Below are 14538 nucleotides of genomic sequence, written 5' to 3'. Positions count from 1 at the left end.
GGTACCCGGGCATCTCACTTCCAAATAGTGAAAAGGTCCAGCCACAGATGTGCACATGTAATTCTGTGGGGTTTTTCTTCACCCCTTTTTGCTCCCGAGTAACGACAGGGTGTTTCTGTGCCTGCTCTAGCCTGTTTTAGCCCTCAAATGAATGATACAGAGACCCAATAAACGTATTAATGCGCTGCAGGCACTGTGCTGGGCAGGGTATTCATCTATCTAACCATCTATGGCTGCCGGCTCCCAGCCACATGGTCTGGTCCTTCACCTGCAATCTGAGTCTTGCCCTGGCATACTCTGTTCCCTGCATGTCCTCAGGGTGACTCCCCTGACAATCTGCTCCTGGCAAATCCTGGTCCTCCTCTCCTCTGCTCTCTTCTTCCTTGCCTCTGTCTTCTTGCTTGGGACCCCTAACCACCCCCTGCCCCCAACACTGGGATCAGAAGTCCTGCCCTATTCTTTTCTGCCTGGCTATAGGTTCAATCAGCTCTTTACTAACCAGTCAGAGGTGATGGAAAAGAATTTTTACACATCACTGAGACAGGAGATGCTCCAAATATCTGGAGATGTTAGGGGGGAGATCTCCAAGCCAAGGCAAGAATACAATCCTTGTTTTCTCAGCCCAGCAAGGAAGGGCACAACACAACCCAGCACAGTAAGTTTATATGTAGGAAAGAATTCCACTGACCCCAAGGACTCATAGCACCTTCCTTCCATAGTGTCATCCCCCCCCCCCAAAAGAGGTATGACTAAGGTAAGCCAGTGAGGGCCAGGCTGTCTGGCCCCTGGCAATAACTGGATTACTCTGGATCAGAAGTACTGCCAGCCTAGTCATCCTTAAGCACATACATGCCCACTCCCTGGCACCCAGATATGACCAGCAAGCACACTGGTGTCATGTGGGTATCAGAGCATAGGCTCTGTAGTGCCTCTGATACCCAGCTCTGCAGGGTACCTTGGATTCTGGGGACCCAGTATTAGGATTGCCAGTTACAGCCCAGGACTACTACACTGCCACTCAGGAAAGCAGGAGAGGCTCCTTCCTCATAAGTCCATGCTGTTCCGAGCACAGAGAAGCTAACCATGTCCTGCAGAGTCGGAAAACAGTCTGTGGTTATGGTGGGAGTCTCTTTCTGGTGGGAGATGGCGTCAGGAGCAACATGTTCCTGCCCTGATCTAAGTCCCTGCTTAGTGCTGGGTACCAGGCCAGGCCACATTTGCACACGCACACAGATATAAGCATACCTCCCACATACAAGCATTCATAACAGAGACACACACATTCACATACAAATGCAAATCCCTAACTCGTGTCCATTCACACACGTACAAACGTGTACCCACATATTCCCAATTGTATCTATGATGACAGATCCATACACGTACACGCAAACACCTCACAATTAATCATCCGTGTCTTCGGATGTATAGAACACATACACGCATGCACATATAACTCACAAAAGGACATAAAAAGTTACACAAAGATGTTCATGAATGCATACGTGCTCAACTTTTTATGCATATATATATATATATATATATATACATACATGCTCTATGTATGTTCAGATGTGAAAACATGCTAACACACCACACACGTAGTTATATACATAAACATGTACCCACACTGACAAAGTACACATAACCCACTCACTAAAGTCTGAGTGCAGACACCCAGGCATGCACTCACGTTCCACACATGGCTTTACAAACATGGATGCAGTTTGTGTGAAACACTCACGCAAACACAGTCGTGTATGAGCATACACATCCCCATGCAACATCAGAGAGTGCACAAAATGCACACACTCATGCTCACATGTGTGCACAAGCCCTCTTTGTGCAAGATCTGAGAGCAGGTGTTCTCTCTCCAGCCCAGGGTGAAAGCTGAAGAACTGCAGCCACAGGAAGGCGGGGCAGGGCACAGAGACCCCGCCCCCGATACAGCTCCAGGCTAATTGTTTGGTTTGGCACTGTACTCGGGATGCTGCCTCATAAACTTAATAATAGCTGCCCCCCTTTAATTTGTTTGACCTTGACGACAATAATTTATTATATGCAATGGAGTTCTGCCTTCCTTTTTTTTTTTTTTTTTCCCCTCCTAATTCATAAACAAAGCTCTTGGCCTGGCTTCCTTCTCCGCTCTGAGGCAGGGCCTCCTTGAATCCGCAGTGGCCGCTAGGGAGGCCGGAAGGAGCCTGACTTTGCTCAGTGTTTCCACGATGAGGGGATAGGGCTTCCATCGTGGCTTGATCTGTCCTGTGACCTCTGCAACCCTGGGCAGCCAGGACAAGGGCTGGAAGGAAGCTGGGTAGGAGCAGCCCATAGTGGATGGAAGAGCCCTGGGGAGGCAGGCAGTGGGACGGGCTGGGTCTCTGTGGTCCCCTGTGGATCCAGGGGTGGGTGTCTGACTCTCTTGCCCACCTCTTTGGCCCTCTGTCTTGCAGAGGACCCCACGTTCCGCTGTGACGAGTGTGACGAACTCTTCCAGTGCAGGCTGGACCTGAGGCGCCACAAGAAGTATGCATGCAACTCTGCAGGGGCCCACTCTACGAAGGCCTAGGGGAAGAAGCTCAAGCCTGAGGGCCTTGGTGGGGCCAGCGATGGGCAAGCACATGAGTGCAAGGACTGCGAGCGGATGTTCCCCAACAAATACAGGTGCCACCCGTCCCGCTTCCCACACCTCCAGTTGGCAGCCCCACCTTGATTCCCCAGCCCACTTCCCTGTCAGGGCCTGGTTCTTGGGCTCTAAGAGACTAAGGGCTCCTGTGTGCCACCTCCCTGAACTGGGTACACATGGCTGGAAGCCACAGACATTTTCTGATTCTTACCACAAAGGTCCTGGTCGTCAGCGGGAAGACCCACAGGCAGGCCACTGGCACCACTGCCCTACACAATCAGGGCTGTGGAGATGGCCTGAAAGACAGAAAGAGTGTGGACCAGCATGGATCTGGCCACCTGGCTGGCCCCAGTGCTGTTTCTGCAATAAGGCCCCAGGCTAGAAGGTTCAGGGCCACAGTGTCCACTGTGGAGGGAATGTAAGCCAGCCTGGCTCTCCGGACATACACAGCCCTTCTTAGTGGACCCAGGAAACGATAATACAAGGCCTTCACTTGTGAGAGTGCCCACCCCCGACCCTGTGCCAGCTACCTGCCTGAGAGTGACTTCAGAGGTACCCACAAAGAGAACTTCAAGCCCAGCTGAGTGGCAGCCAGACTCAGGCAGCTGGAGCAGTCCCACTCTGCCCTTTTCTGTACTGAGGCTAGGCCGGGTTGACAACCCAAGAACCTATATGACCCCTGGGACAAAAGAGCATCCTCAGATGTGGGTAGGGGAGCTGAGACCTCTGGCCCAGTGCTCTAAGGAGTGGAGGAGTCTGGGAACTTCTCCAGGCTAAGTCCCCTGCGTTGAAGAGCTTGCTCAGGACAGCCTTGCAAAGTCAGAGCAGAATCCCATCAGGCCGCTAACAGGTCTGCGATTACCACCAATCCCATCTCGGACTCCCCGGGGACAGCAGACCCTCCACCCTGAACAGATGACTGTGAATAAACTCGTGGGCAGATCCCGCCTGAGCGCTTAGCAGAGAGCAGGGCTGAGGAGGGTCCCGTGTTTTCTTTACATAAACACATAAATCACAATTAACAACAGGGAAAAGATACAATCTCTGGGAGCTCGAGGAGCAGGCGTTTCTGCTCTACGCGGATGGCTGGGCCCCGTAATTAACGGGCCGTGATATATTACTGCTTTGCTCATGAAGATTAACGGTCATCCCGGGGACAGAAGAGGAAGAGTCCCCAGGGAGGAGGGGATTAGGAGTTGCTAGTGCAACCAAGAGGAGCCCTCCCCCCCCCCCACCCCCCACCCCCGGCAGCTGTTCTTAGCCACGGTGACATATCTCATTTAAGGCCCTCTCTACCACTACCCATCGTGCCTGGATTGTATGTGCTCAGACAGCGAGCTTCTCAGAGGGCTGCCTTGAACCACAGCCCTGTCTTACTCCATATGGCAGTGCTGATACCCTGAAGCTCTTACCCCTAGGCCCAAGCTGAACTTTTTATTTTCATTTTTTCAAGATAGTGTCTTGATGTGTGGTACTGGATGGCCTCAAGCTCAAAATTGTCCTGCCTCAGCCTCCTTGGTGTTAGAGTTATCGTTGTGTACCACGGCATCAGACACAAACTTAGCCCTAAAGTTGGGATTATCTAACAAGTTGACTAGGGTTACATTCTGCCCTGGCTGGCTGAGGAGTGAAGGGTAGCCTTGAGTGAAGGTAGCTCAGGCGCTGGCTTCTTCCTCTGATGTGGGAAGGCTGTCTCTGCCCTAGTCCCAATAACCCGAGAAAGAGGAAGAGTATGTCTGCACTCCAATTCCCTGCACCGTGATGGGATTTCCGAGGGGCCACATACAGGAGAACAAGCCATATGGGGTAGAGGACAAGCGGACCCTATAGTGATTCCCATCCCCTGTACACAGCTTGGAGCAACACATGATCGTCCACACAGAAGAGCGTGAGTACAAATGTGACCAGTGTCCCAAGGCCTTCAACTGGAAGTCCAACCTCATCCGTCACCAGATGTCTCACGACAGTGGCAAGCGCTTCGAATGTGAAAACTGTGTCAAGGTACCAGGCGCCCACTCCGTGGAGCACGCGCGCGTGCACGTGTACACACTCCCTCCGCCCTACTGTGAAATGAGATGAGGTGTAGTGGATGAGATACCCAGAGGTCCTTAGGTTCTTCTTCATAACTGAGAAGGACAGGAAGTCCCAGAGACTATGTCACTAAACAGCCCTGTAGGAAACGGAGGCCAGACCAGAGCTGAGTCTTCTCCAGGGCGGTCCTGTGCCCCTGCCAGTGTGTAATGACGAAGGTTGCAGGGGTGAAGCCCCCAGACCCAAGACCACCCAGGATAGTGCCCTAGAAAAATATGTGTATCTTTCAGAGCCTTGGGGCCACAGTATTCCAAGGCCACTGGAAGGGGAAATGAGGCCAGGAGAGATCCAGCACCCTGCTAAGGCCCTCTCGTAATGGCTACTACAAGAGCGATCTCAGCCTGCTTGGTGCAGGGGCAACAAGAAAGGGGGGCAGGGCCCAGCCTTCGTATGCCCAGGCTTACGGAGGAGTTGAGGAGGGGCATGTACTAATGGCTTCTGTCTTTCCAGGTGTTCACGGACCCCAGCAACCTCCAGCGTCACATACGCTCGCAGCACGTCGGTGCCCGGGGCCCATGCCTGCCCTGACTGCGGCAAGACCTTCGCCACATCCTCTGGCCTCAAACAGCACAAGCATATCCACAGCACCGTGAAGCCATTCATATGTGAGTGCCCAGGCTGGACCCTCCTCCATCCAGATGCCTTTATAGCTGGTCCTAGTTTGTAGAGGGAATGTGACCCCAGGTGGTTACTCTGATGGCTGGCCATCTCCTCTTCCTCCACATCCCACCTTCCCACATCCCACATCTTCCCCAATACCTCTGAAGTACGCAAGGGGTATTCTAATGAGATTTCTGCAGTAGGAGCCAGTTGCTGTTCCTCCTGTGTTTTCACCAGACTCTCCCGGGTGTCCCACCCTAGTAGAGCCCAGCTGGACCTCTGAGTGTGATATCCCAGCTGACATGTTCTGAGCGTCGTGTCTCCTAGAGTGCTCCCGAATGCGACCATCCCCAGATGTCATGTACTGAACATGGTGTCTCCTAAGGATCTCCTGGCATCTGTGACCCCTTCTTTGTCTGTGGTCTGGGCCATCTCTGCAACCTTGCTTTGACCAAGGGTAGCTAACTAAAAGGAACCCCCCCCCCCAGAAGCAGACAGATGGTCCTTATGAACATGCCATCCAGTTGGAGTGGCGCGGGTGTGCGGGATAAGCGTGAAACTTGAGGTGCATCACTGTGTGTGTGTCCTGCGGACCATGGAACATACCTGAGAGATGTAGGAAGCTCGGAGGGAGAGCTACAGTCCAGTAAAGGGGAGTCCAGTGATGTGGCCCTTCCAAGGAAGGATCTGTTAGTTGGAGAAGAGTTCCAAGTGACCAGGCACCAGCTGCGTATCAGCAGACTCTGTGTCTACCTGATGACTGATACCTGGGTGTACAACCAATGTCTGGATACCCCCACACCCTTACCTCACTGAGCAGAGACTGAGAGAGCACATTTCTGATCAGGGAGCTCAGATGTGCGTGTGTGTTTGAGAGGGCAGCAAAGAGAAAGAGAGTGTCTGGGTGACAGGGCCATTCTCATGAATAATTTCCAGAAAAGAATCTTTGAAGGAATAAGTACCCGTGTGTGAGAATGTGTGGTATGGGCTAGTAAGTTAACACTATTACCTGTCCCAAACACACACAAGTGTGTGTGTGTGTACACGTGCAAGCGTGCATACATGCATATGTTTGTACATACCTACACACATATCCCAGAAGTAAAGTGAACTCCTGACCAGGGTCCCTTCCTGTTCTGGTAGGGTCATCGGACTCTGCTTCTCATGCCCAGCATAATGTGGTAGCCAGGACTCTCCCTCCCACCCCATTCCTGAAACAGCCACCTTCTTCCAATGGCTCTGAGCTGCCTGGCAGCCATTCCTAATGTCTAGGACCTACCCTTCCTGGGACTTGCTCAGGTGTCTCTGCAACCCATGTACCACAGAGGAACCAAGGGACCCTCTGTCCCAGAAGACCCCTCGGTGGGAGGTTTGCCTTCAGTGACAGTAGCAGGAGATATCTAGGTACCATCAGAGTCCCTTGGGGGCCCAGGAACATAACAGAGGTCTCAGGGGTGTTGTTTGCCTATTCTGTCTAAGTAACCTGAGCTCGGAATCTGCCTTGTGGTTCCCTGTGGGCAACCAGGAGTAGGGGAAGGTTATTTATAGCCCACCTAAATGTGGTGCCTCTCCCAGAACAGTATCCCCAAAAGCAAAGATTTGATTAAATGAAGTGAAATTTGTCTCCTTTCAGCCAGAAAATGTCCTGCCATGATGACCAGGAGGGCAGGGCAGCTAATATAAATAGATATTGTGATTAAAGTGTGTGATAACCTCAGAGAAAAGACACCCCAGCTGAAGTGGCAGATGGGCGTTTGTAGAGGGCAGGAGAGCAAAAGACAGGCTAGGGTCACTGTTTCTACAAAGCAAACCATCCTGTGGAGAGAGTCACCATGTGTGTGTGGGGGGAGGGGTGGGGGGGGAGAGAGAGAGATGAGGATAGACAGTTGTGTATGTGTATGTGATGTGTATATGTATTGTATGTGTGTGTGTATGTGTGTGTATGTATGTGTGTATGTTTGTGTATGTATGTATGTGTGTAAAGAGAGATGAGGATAGACTGTTGTGTATGTGTGTATGTGATGTTTGTATGTGTGTATGTATGTGTGTGTATGCATGTATGTATGCATGTGTGTGTATATGTGTGTGTGTAGAGAGATGAGGATAGACGGTGTGTGTGTGTATGTGGTGTTTGTGTGTATATGTATGTGTGTATGTATTATGTGTGTATGTAGTGTATGTGTGTGTGTGTATGTATGTGTGTGTATGTGTGTGTGTATGTGTGTATGTATGTGTGTGTATGTATATGTTTGTGTGTGTGTGTGTCAGTGGGAAGAGAGAGATGAGGATAGACGGTGTGTAAGTGTGTGAAGGAATGTGCAGCATACACGTGTAAGCTGCCTCTTTTCTTTTGGTAAAAAAGGAGAAAGACAGGTGAAGGCTTTGCTATCCTCCAGTTCCCAGGCTTCAGAAAGCTGACTGGAGTCTTCTAAGCCTCTGGGCTAGGGTGAGATCCAGTTGGTGTTGTCCCGCCCTGTGAGAGATCACCTGGTGTCTATCAACCATAGCAGACCCTACTGGACCCCCCAGGATGGAAGCTCTTAGCAAGCAGGGTTTCCATGTTTGAGAGCATCCCTAAAGGTCATAGACAGATTCTCACTCATCATTGGCCAGCCCAAACTGGTCACACACAATCAAGATCCCTCCTTCGCGGCCTAGGCCCTAATGCTAGCGTTCTGGAGGATTGCTGGGACATACATCCTGGTGGCATCTGGGATAGAAAGCCAGAAAGCAAGGGACACTTTAAACTAGAAAGCGGGACTGCTCACCTTGTAGAAATAGCCATCACTGGGGTCACCTTGAGGGAATTCATATGGATGTTCTGAGCTACCCATCTCCTAGCCACCAATGAGACTAGTGCTGTGGACTCTTACTCTGTGCTCACCCAGCCTGGACCACAGACAGTGTCTTAGTTAGGGTTTTACTGCTGAGAACAGACATGACTAAGGCAACTCTTATAAGGACAACATTTAATTGGGGCTGGCTTACAGGTTCAGAGGGTTAGTTCATTAACATCAAGGCGGGAGCATGGCAGCATCCAGGCAGGCATAGTGCAGGAGGAGTCGAGAGCTCTCCATCTTCATCTGAAGGCTGCTAGCAGAACACTGACATCCAGCTAGGATGAGGGTCTTAAAGCCCACACCCACAGTGACACACCCACTCTAACAAGGCCACACCTCCAAATTGTGCCACTCCTGGGCCAAGCATATACAAACCATGACAGCCTTCCCAAGCTTGGTATAGCCATTAGGCATATTTGAGGGTGGGAGTCAGCAACCAATTAGGATGCCGTGCTTCCCACCACAGAGGGCTGAGGCACCATGGTCCACCTGGTCAGGACCACAGGAAACGCATGATTGTTGCCAGTCCCAGCTGGCCCCTGGGGGATAGCCTCAGAGTGGGACACCTGGGCGCCACCCCCACCTGGGTTTCCTGCTTATCTCACTCTGCATCTGTGATTGCCTCCTGTGTGTGTTCTAGGCGAGGTCTGCCACAAGTCCTACACGCAGTTCTCCAACCTGTGCCGGCACAAGCGGATGCACGCTGACTGCAGAACGCAGATCAAGTGCAAGGACTGTGGGCAAATGTTCAGCACTACCTCCTCCCTCAACAAGCATCGGAGATTCTGCGAGGGCAAGAACCATTACACGCCAGGCGGCATCTTCACCCCGGGCTTGCCCTTGACCCCCAGCCCCATGATGGACAAGACGAAACCCTCCCCGACCCTCAACCACGGGGGCCTAGGCTTCAGCGAGTACTTCCCCTCCAGACCTCATCCTGGGAGCCTGCCCTTCTCAGCTGCCCCTCCGGCCTTCCCCACACTCACCCCAGGCTTCCCGGGCATCTTTCCTCCATCCCTGTACCCACGACCACCTCTGCTACCTCCCACGCCGCTGCTCAAGAGCCCCCTGAACCACGCGCAGGACGCCAAGCTACCCAGCCCGCTGGGAAACCCAGCCCTGCCCCTCGTCTCTGCGGTCAGCAATAGCAGCCAGGGCGCCACAGCGGCCACCGGGCCAGAGGAGAAATTCGATGGCCGCTTGGAAGATACATATGCGGAGAAGGTCAAAAACAGGAGCCCTGACATGTCGGATGGCAGTGACTTTGAGGATATCAACACCACTACCGGGACAGACTTGGACACCACCACGGGCACAGGGTCGGACCTGGACAGCGACCTGGACAGTGACAGAGACAAAGGCAAGGACAAGGGGAAGCCAGCAGAGAGCAAACCTGAGTTTGGGGGTACATCGGTGACCCCTGGGGCCATGAACAGTGTGGCCGAGGTGCCAGCCTTCTACTCACAACATTCCTTCTTCCCGCCGCCTGAGGAGCAGCTGCTGACGGCCTCCGGAGCCGCCGGCGACTCCATCAAGGCCATCGCGTCCATCGCCGAGAAATACTTCGGTCCCGGCTTCATGAGCATGCAGGAGAAGAAGTTGGGCTCGCTGCCCTACCACTCCGTGTTCCCCTTCCAGTTCCTGCCTAACTTCCCCCACTCCCTCTACCCCTTTACGGACCGAGCCCTCGCCCACAACTTGCTGGTCAAGGCCGAGCCAAAGTCACCCCGGGATGCCCTCAAGGTGGGCGGCTCCAGTGCCGAGTGCCCTTCGACCTCACCACCAAACCAAAAGAGGCTAAACCTGCCCTGCTCACACCCAAGGTCCCCCTCATCCCCTCCTCTGGCGAGGAACAGCCACTGGACCTGAGCATCGGCAGCAGGGCCCGGGCGAGCCAGAACGGAGGCAGCCGTGAACCGCGGAAGAACCACGTCTACGGTGAACGGAAGCCGGGGCTTGGCGAGGGGCTGCCTAAGGTGTGCCCGGCACAGCTGCCCCAGCAGCCCTCCCTGCACTACGCCAAACCCTCACCCTTCTTCATGGATCCTATTTACAGGTATTAACATGGCCTTCCCTCGCTCTCCACGGGCGACATCCACGGAGCTAGGCGGGGACTCTGCTCGTCTCGCTTTCTTAACCTCCTAACTCAAGGTTCTTCCGTGTACATTTGCTGGCATCGGGGGAGCACCTTGGCCCACGGGGACCCCTTGCCCCTTCACTTGGAGCCTTGAGGAAGGCCAGGACTTGTGTGGCATCTGCCAACCTACCTTGAGCCTCTCGGTTAGACTCTGTCCAGAGCATCTCCCCCATCAGCGGTCTTTTCTAGGGCAGATGGCTGCCTCCCACAGAGGCTGATGTTCCTTGAGCTCTTGTCAATCTCCCTGCAGCTCTGCTTTCCTGAGACTGCCCTGTGGCCCCACCCTACCCTGGAGCCACACTGAGTTGGGGGGGGGGGTTCTGGTAACCCAGAGCAAATCAAAGGAGTTGCTGGTCCTGGTAGGGTGGAATTCTTGCCTCCCTGATACTGGTTCCACCGAAGGGCAGGTTTGAGTCTGCTCCCTGATGTATGGAAAGGCGTTGAGCCTCCCAAAGAGGCGAGTGGACTTGGAAAGCAGGGCCGGGTTCCATGTTTGGACCCCACTCCTGCCAGCATATGTCACCCACTTTGCCATGTGAGGGACCTGTGTGCTCTGTCAGGCTCAAGGCGCACCTGTGTGAGCATGCATCAAGAAACGTTCAGGGAACAGGCCCGTGCCCCTGCTGTCTCCTTGGAGCCAGCCATGATGTGGGCATGAGGGGGAGGGGAATGGACTCACAGTTCTTAAAGAGGCAAGCAGGTGAGAAAGAGATAAAGTTGCAAGGAAATGCCAGGTGAGGCAGACTACACAGCTGCCACCCAGGGGACACGGCAACCTGTGCACACGTGTACCCACCCAGGCAACAGGGCCACCTTCACCCACAGGTACCCACCCAGGGGACACAGCTACCTCCCCACACATACCCACCTTCCCACAGATACCCACCCAGGCACTCGGCCTCCTCCACCCACAGATACCCACCCAGGGGACATGGCCACCCCCCACAGGTACCCACCCAGGGGACACGACCACCTCCCCACACATACCTACCTCCCCACAGATACCCAGTCTGGCCCCAGGCTGTGCCTTCCCCACTCAGACCAAGCTTCTGTTTTCTGTCAGCTTCTGGCTTTATAATCCCAGGAAACAAGAAAGAGACCCATCAAGGTGTTTCTTTAAAATCATACCTCCTACAGTCTACATGAGGCAGTACTGAGGCTGCAGAGAGGGAAAGAGGAGGGAGGGTGATACTACTGAGACAGGAAGCAAGAGGCACCTGCCACCCGTTGGGTTCGTACAGGACATAGGTATTTGGAAACAAGTAGAGCCTTCTGGTTAGACCCCATGTTGGAGGGAACTTTGCCTAAAAAGTTCTTCGTCTTTCCTTCTGCCCCCTGTCCACCCATTCTACCAAATTGGTTAGACCCCCCCTCCTCCCGCATTTTCCTGTAAGCCACAAGGAACCACGGTCAGTCTGGGAAACGAGTCACAGGACCCCAAAGCCCCCCTTTATATTCTCATGTGGTCTCTACTCATAATGTAGGAAGGCTAGGCTGAACGTTTGTCCTTAGTACCTAAGGTCTCTGGGTCCTGGAGGGCTGGCTGAACAATCCTCTGCAGAATGAGTCCAGTCCCGGTGGGCAAATAAGTGTGTTTCCAGAGTCCCCTGAGGTGACAGCAGACTGCAGCCTGACCCTAAGGAGGGCCCTGAGCTGCCACATGCTGTGTTCAAACAGACTCATAGCTCAGCCTGAGTCTGCTACTGTCATCAGTGCCCTCCTCCTGCTACTTTGGTCCCTTTCTCTGCCGTTGCTGGCATCCCTAGACGATTCAAAGGCTGAACTCCCTGCAGCGGGCCGGCCCTGGTTACCCGAATGCAGCCCCAGGTTGACAACTATTGCCAAGAGCCAAGTGCCTCAGTATTCATTTCCACCCCTTCCCAAACCCCTTCCCGCAGTCAGCCCGTTTCTTCACGTGATCTCCTCATGTCCCTGCATCAGGACTTGGGTCTCCCCGGGAACCCAGAGGCACTGTGTCCCTCTGGAAACCACATTGCCATGTCTGCTGCTGTCCCCTGGAAGGCAGGAAGACAAATGCTTCAACTAATAGAAAGGGGGTCAAAATGAGGCAAGGCCAGAGCCCAGGTGGGGTGCAGGTGAGTGACTTAGGGACAGCGTGTTCTGTTCCGGAGTTCTCAGGGGCAAGAAGATAGGAACAGCTCGTTCTGTTCTAGTGTCCCCGGGAGCAAGAGGGTCAGCAGGTTTGAACAAAACACCTCATGGACTTCTACCAACCATGTGGGTGAAAGAGAGGACCAGGCTACCACCTGCACTGACCGCGGAGATTTGTTTAGCAAGTTGTGGCTGACACTTGAGGAAGATCCCCAGCAGCCACTGAAGGTTTTCAGGTACAGCCTGTCTGGCTGCTGTAGTGAGTCTCTGGTAACTTCCCTGGGGTCAGAAATCCATCACTCGCATTTGTCAGCAAAATAGGAAAAGTGTACTCCGCCAGTTTCCGGCAGGGACAGGGTGTTTGGGGCTTGGACAAGGAGCCCTGGAGGGACGCGGAGTGACTTGTGGGTACATTGGAGACCTTGAAGGAAGTGCCCACCATACAGGTGTGCAAGCCAGTGGGTAGGAGGCTGGTACACACAGAGCCTTCAAAGAGCATTCTAGACTCCAGCACAAAACGTTCCAGCAAATACAGGAGGTGGTAATTGTTTGAGGGGAAGTGGGGTGTGTGGAGAGACCACTGAGTAAAGAGGCAGTTGAGGAGCTGGAGAGTCTGGGTAAGTGGGTAAGCCTGCCCTACTAGCTGAGAGGCCCACTGAAGTGCAGGTAGGAGTTAGCTGGGTAGCCCTGTTGCTGCCTCCACAGTAGTCTGACAGTCTATCCAGCAAGGGTGTGGTGCTGAGAAGCTCCGTGGGGTATGTAACCCTCTGTGTTGCCGTCCAGCAGGGTAGAAAAGCGGAAGGTGGCAGACCCTGTGGGAGTCCTGAAAGAGAAGTACCTGCGACCATCCCCACTACTGTTCCACCCCCAGGTAACAACCACCAAGGGCCTCTGAGATGGAAGTACTCAGAGATGCCATGTGAACAGGCTCTGGGCCTTAGGCTTCCATTCCCAAGAGACAGAGGGGACTTTCTGAGATTCCCACAGGCCATTGTGGACCTGGAGCACATAAGGAAGGGTTGTTCTTGTAAAGAAGTATCTGGATCTAGGGGCCTCTTGCCCAAAGGAACCCCACGTTTGCGAGGGCTCCAGGCCCTAGGAAGGGATGTACTACCGGTGCAGGCGCCAAGAGAAGCAGAGTCTTGGACACAAGGAAACAGATGTTGGGGCTAGTATCCCTGCAGTACCATACCTTAGCATGCTTCAGTGAAAGGACCAGAGAGGGGGTCTTTGTGGGAAGAGTCAGCAAGGAGACTGAGGAGGAAGGAACCCTCCTAGGGACACAAAGGAAAAGCCTAGCAGTCTGCAAGCCAGGTATAGGCCCCTCCAGCCTGCTAATGTCCCTGCCTGTGCCTCCAGGCCACGTGCCTCCCCGGGGGAGGAGGGGGTCTCACAACTCAAGGCAAAGTCCTCCAAGTGTCCTGGACCCCTGTCCTCACTGCGTGAGGTCTGCCCCCCACCTCCTATGAGCTGCAGGTCATAGCCTCCCTCACCAAGAGCGAATCCTCAGGCCAAAAATCATGCATGGGGCATTGTTCTTCTCTGAGCTTCCCGCCTTGGGTAAGCCCCAGTCTGTGAAACCTGCACCCTGGCTGAGTTCACAGCTAAACTTAGAGCCTCCCATTGTTCCATTGGGCCTCAGAGTTTGGTTAATAGCTTCCCCCAATTTTCCCAGGGCCGGCTGGAAAAAGCCGACAAGGCAGCCAGGCGCATCCGGTGTTTGTGTTTGTACTAGGAGCTCACGGGAATGTCTGATGGGGCAGAGTAGGCAGGACCCACCCAGCCTGAGGAAGAGAGGCCTGTGGGGGGCCAGCTGCCCATTGTCCCTTCTGCCTACTGCTCCCATGGGCCTACCTCCTCTGCCTGCCCTTGTGTCCCAGGATCAGGATGAAGACGCAGAAGGAGGTGACTTATGGTCGCCTGACACTAGCTAGGCTGTTTATGTCACTCAGACAGAAAGAGCCTGGTAACCATGCAAAGGTTTCCACAAAACAGGCATTATTACTGTGTCCACAGGCTATAATTAAGACCTATGGTCAAGGGTCTCAGTGTCACCCTGAGGACCTACCTTTCAGGCGTTGGAAAAGACTCTAGAGAGGCTGGGTAGTCACCTAAAAGAGCAAGGCAGCTTTATC

At 53.7% G+C, this 14538-nt stretch overlaps 1 protein-coding gene across 1 annotated transcript in view; it reads left to right on the top strand.

The window, feature by feature from the left end:
- Positions 1–2450: 2450 nt before the first annotated feature.
- LOC117702116 (histone-lysine N-methyltransferase PRDM16-like) overlaps positions 2451–14538 on the top strand; it is a gene marked incomplete at its 5' end in the record, with an annotated part of 30390 nt that continues 18302 nt past the window's right edge. The window contains 7 exon segments of the mRNA XM_076706378.1: positions 2451–2661; positions 4477–4624; positions 5165–5224; positions 5226–5319; positions 8795–9916; positions 9919–10210; positions 13190–13274. Of these exon segments, the coding sequence (XP_076562493.1) occupies positions 2451–2661; positions 4477–4624; positions 5165–5224; positions 5226–5319; positions 8795–9916; positions 9919–10210; positions 13190–13274 (2012 nt within the window).

Source organism: Arvicanthis niloticus, unplaced genomic scaffold (assembly GCF_011762505.2).
Source record: "Arvicanthis niloticus isolate mArvNil1 unplaced genomic scaffold, mArvNil1.pat.X pat_scaffold_477_arrow_ctg1, whole genome shotgun sequence".
Lineage (NCBI taxonomy): Eukaryota > Metazoa > Chordata > Mammalia > Rodentia > Muridae > Arvicanthis > Arvicanthis niloticus.
This window is presented reverse-complemented; position numbering and strand designations above follow the sequence as displayed.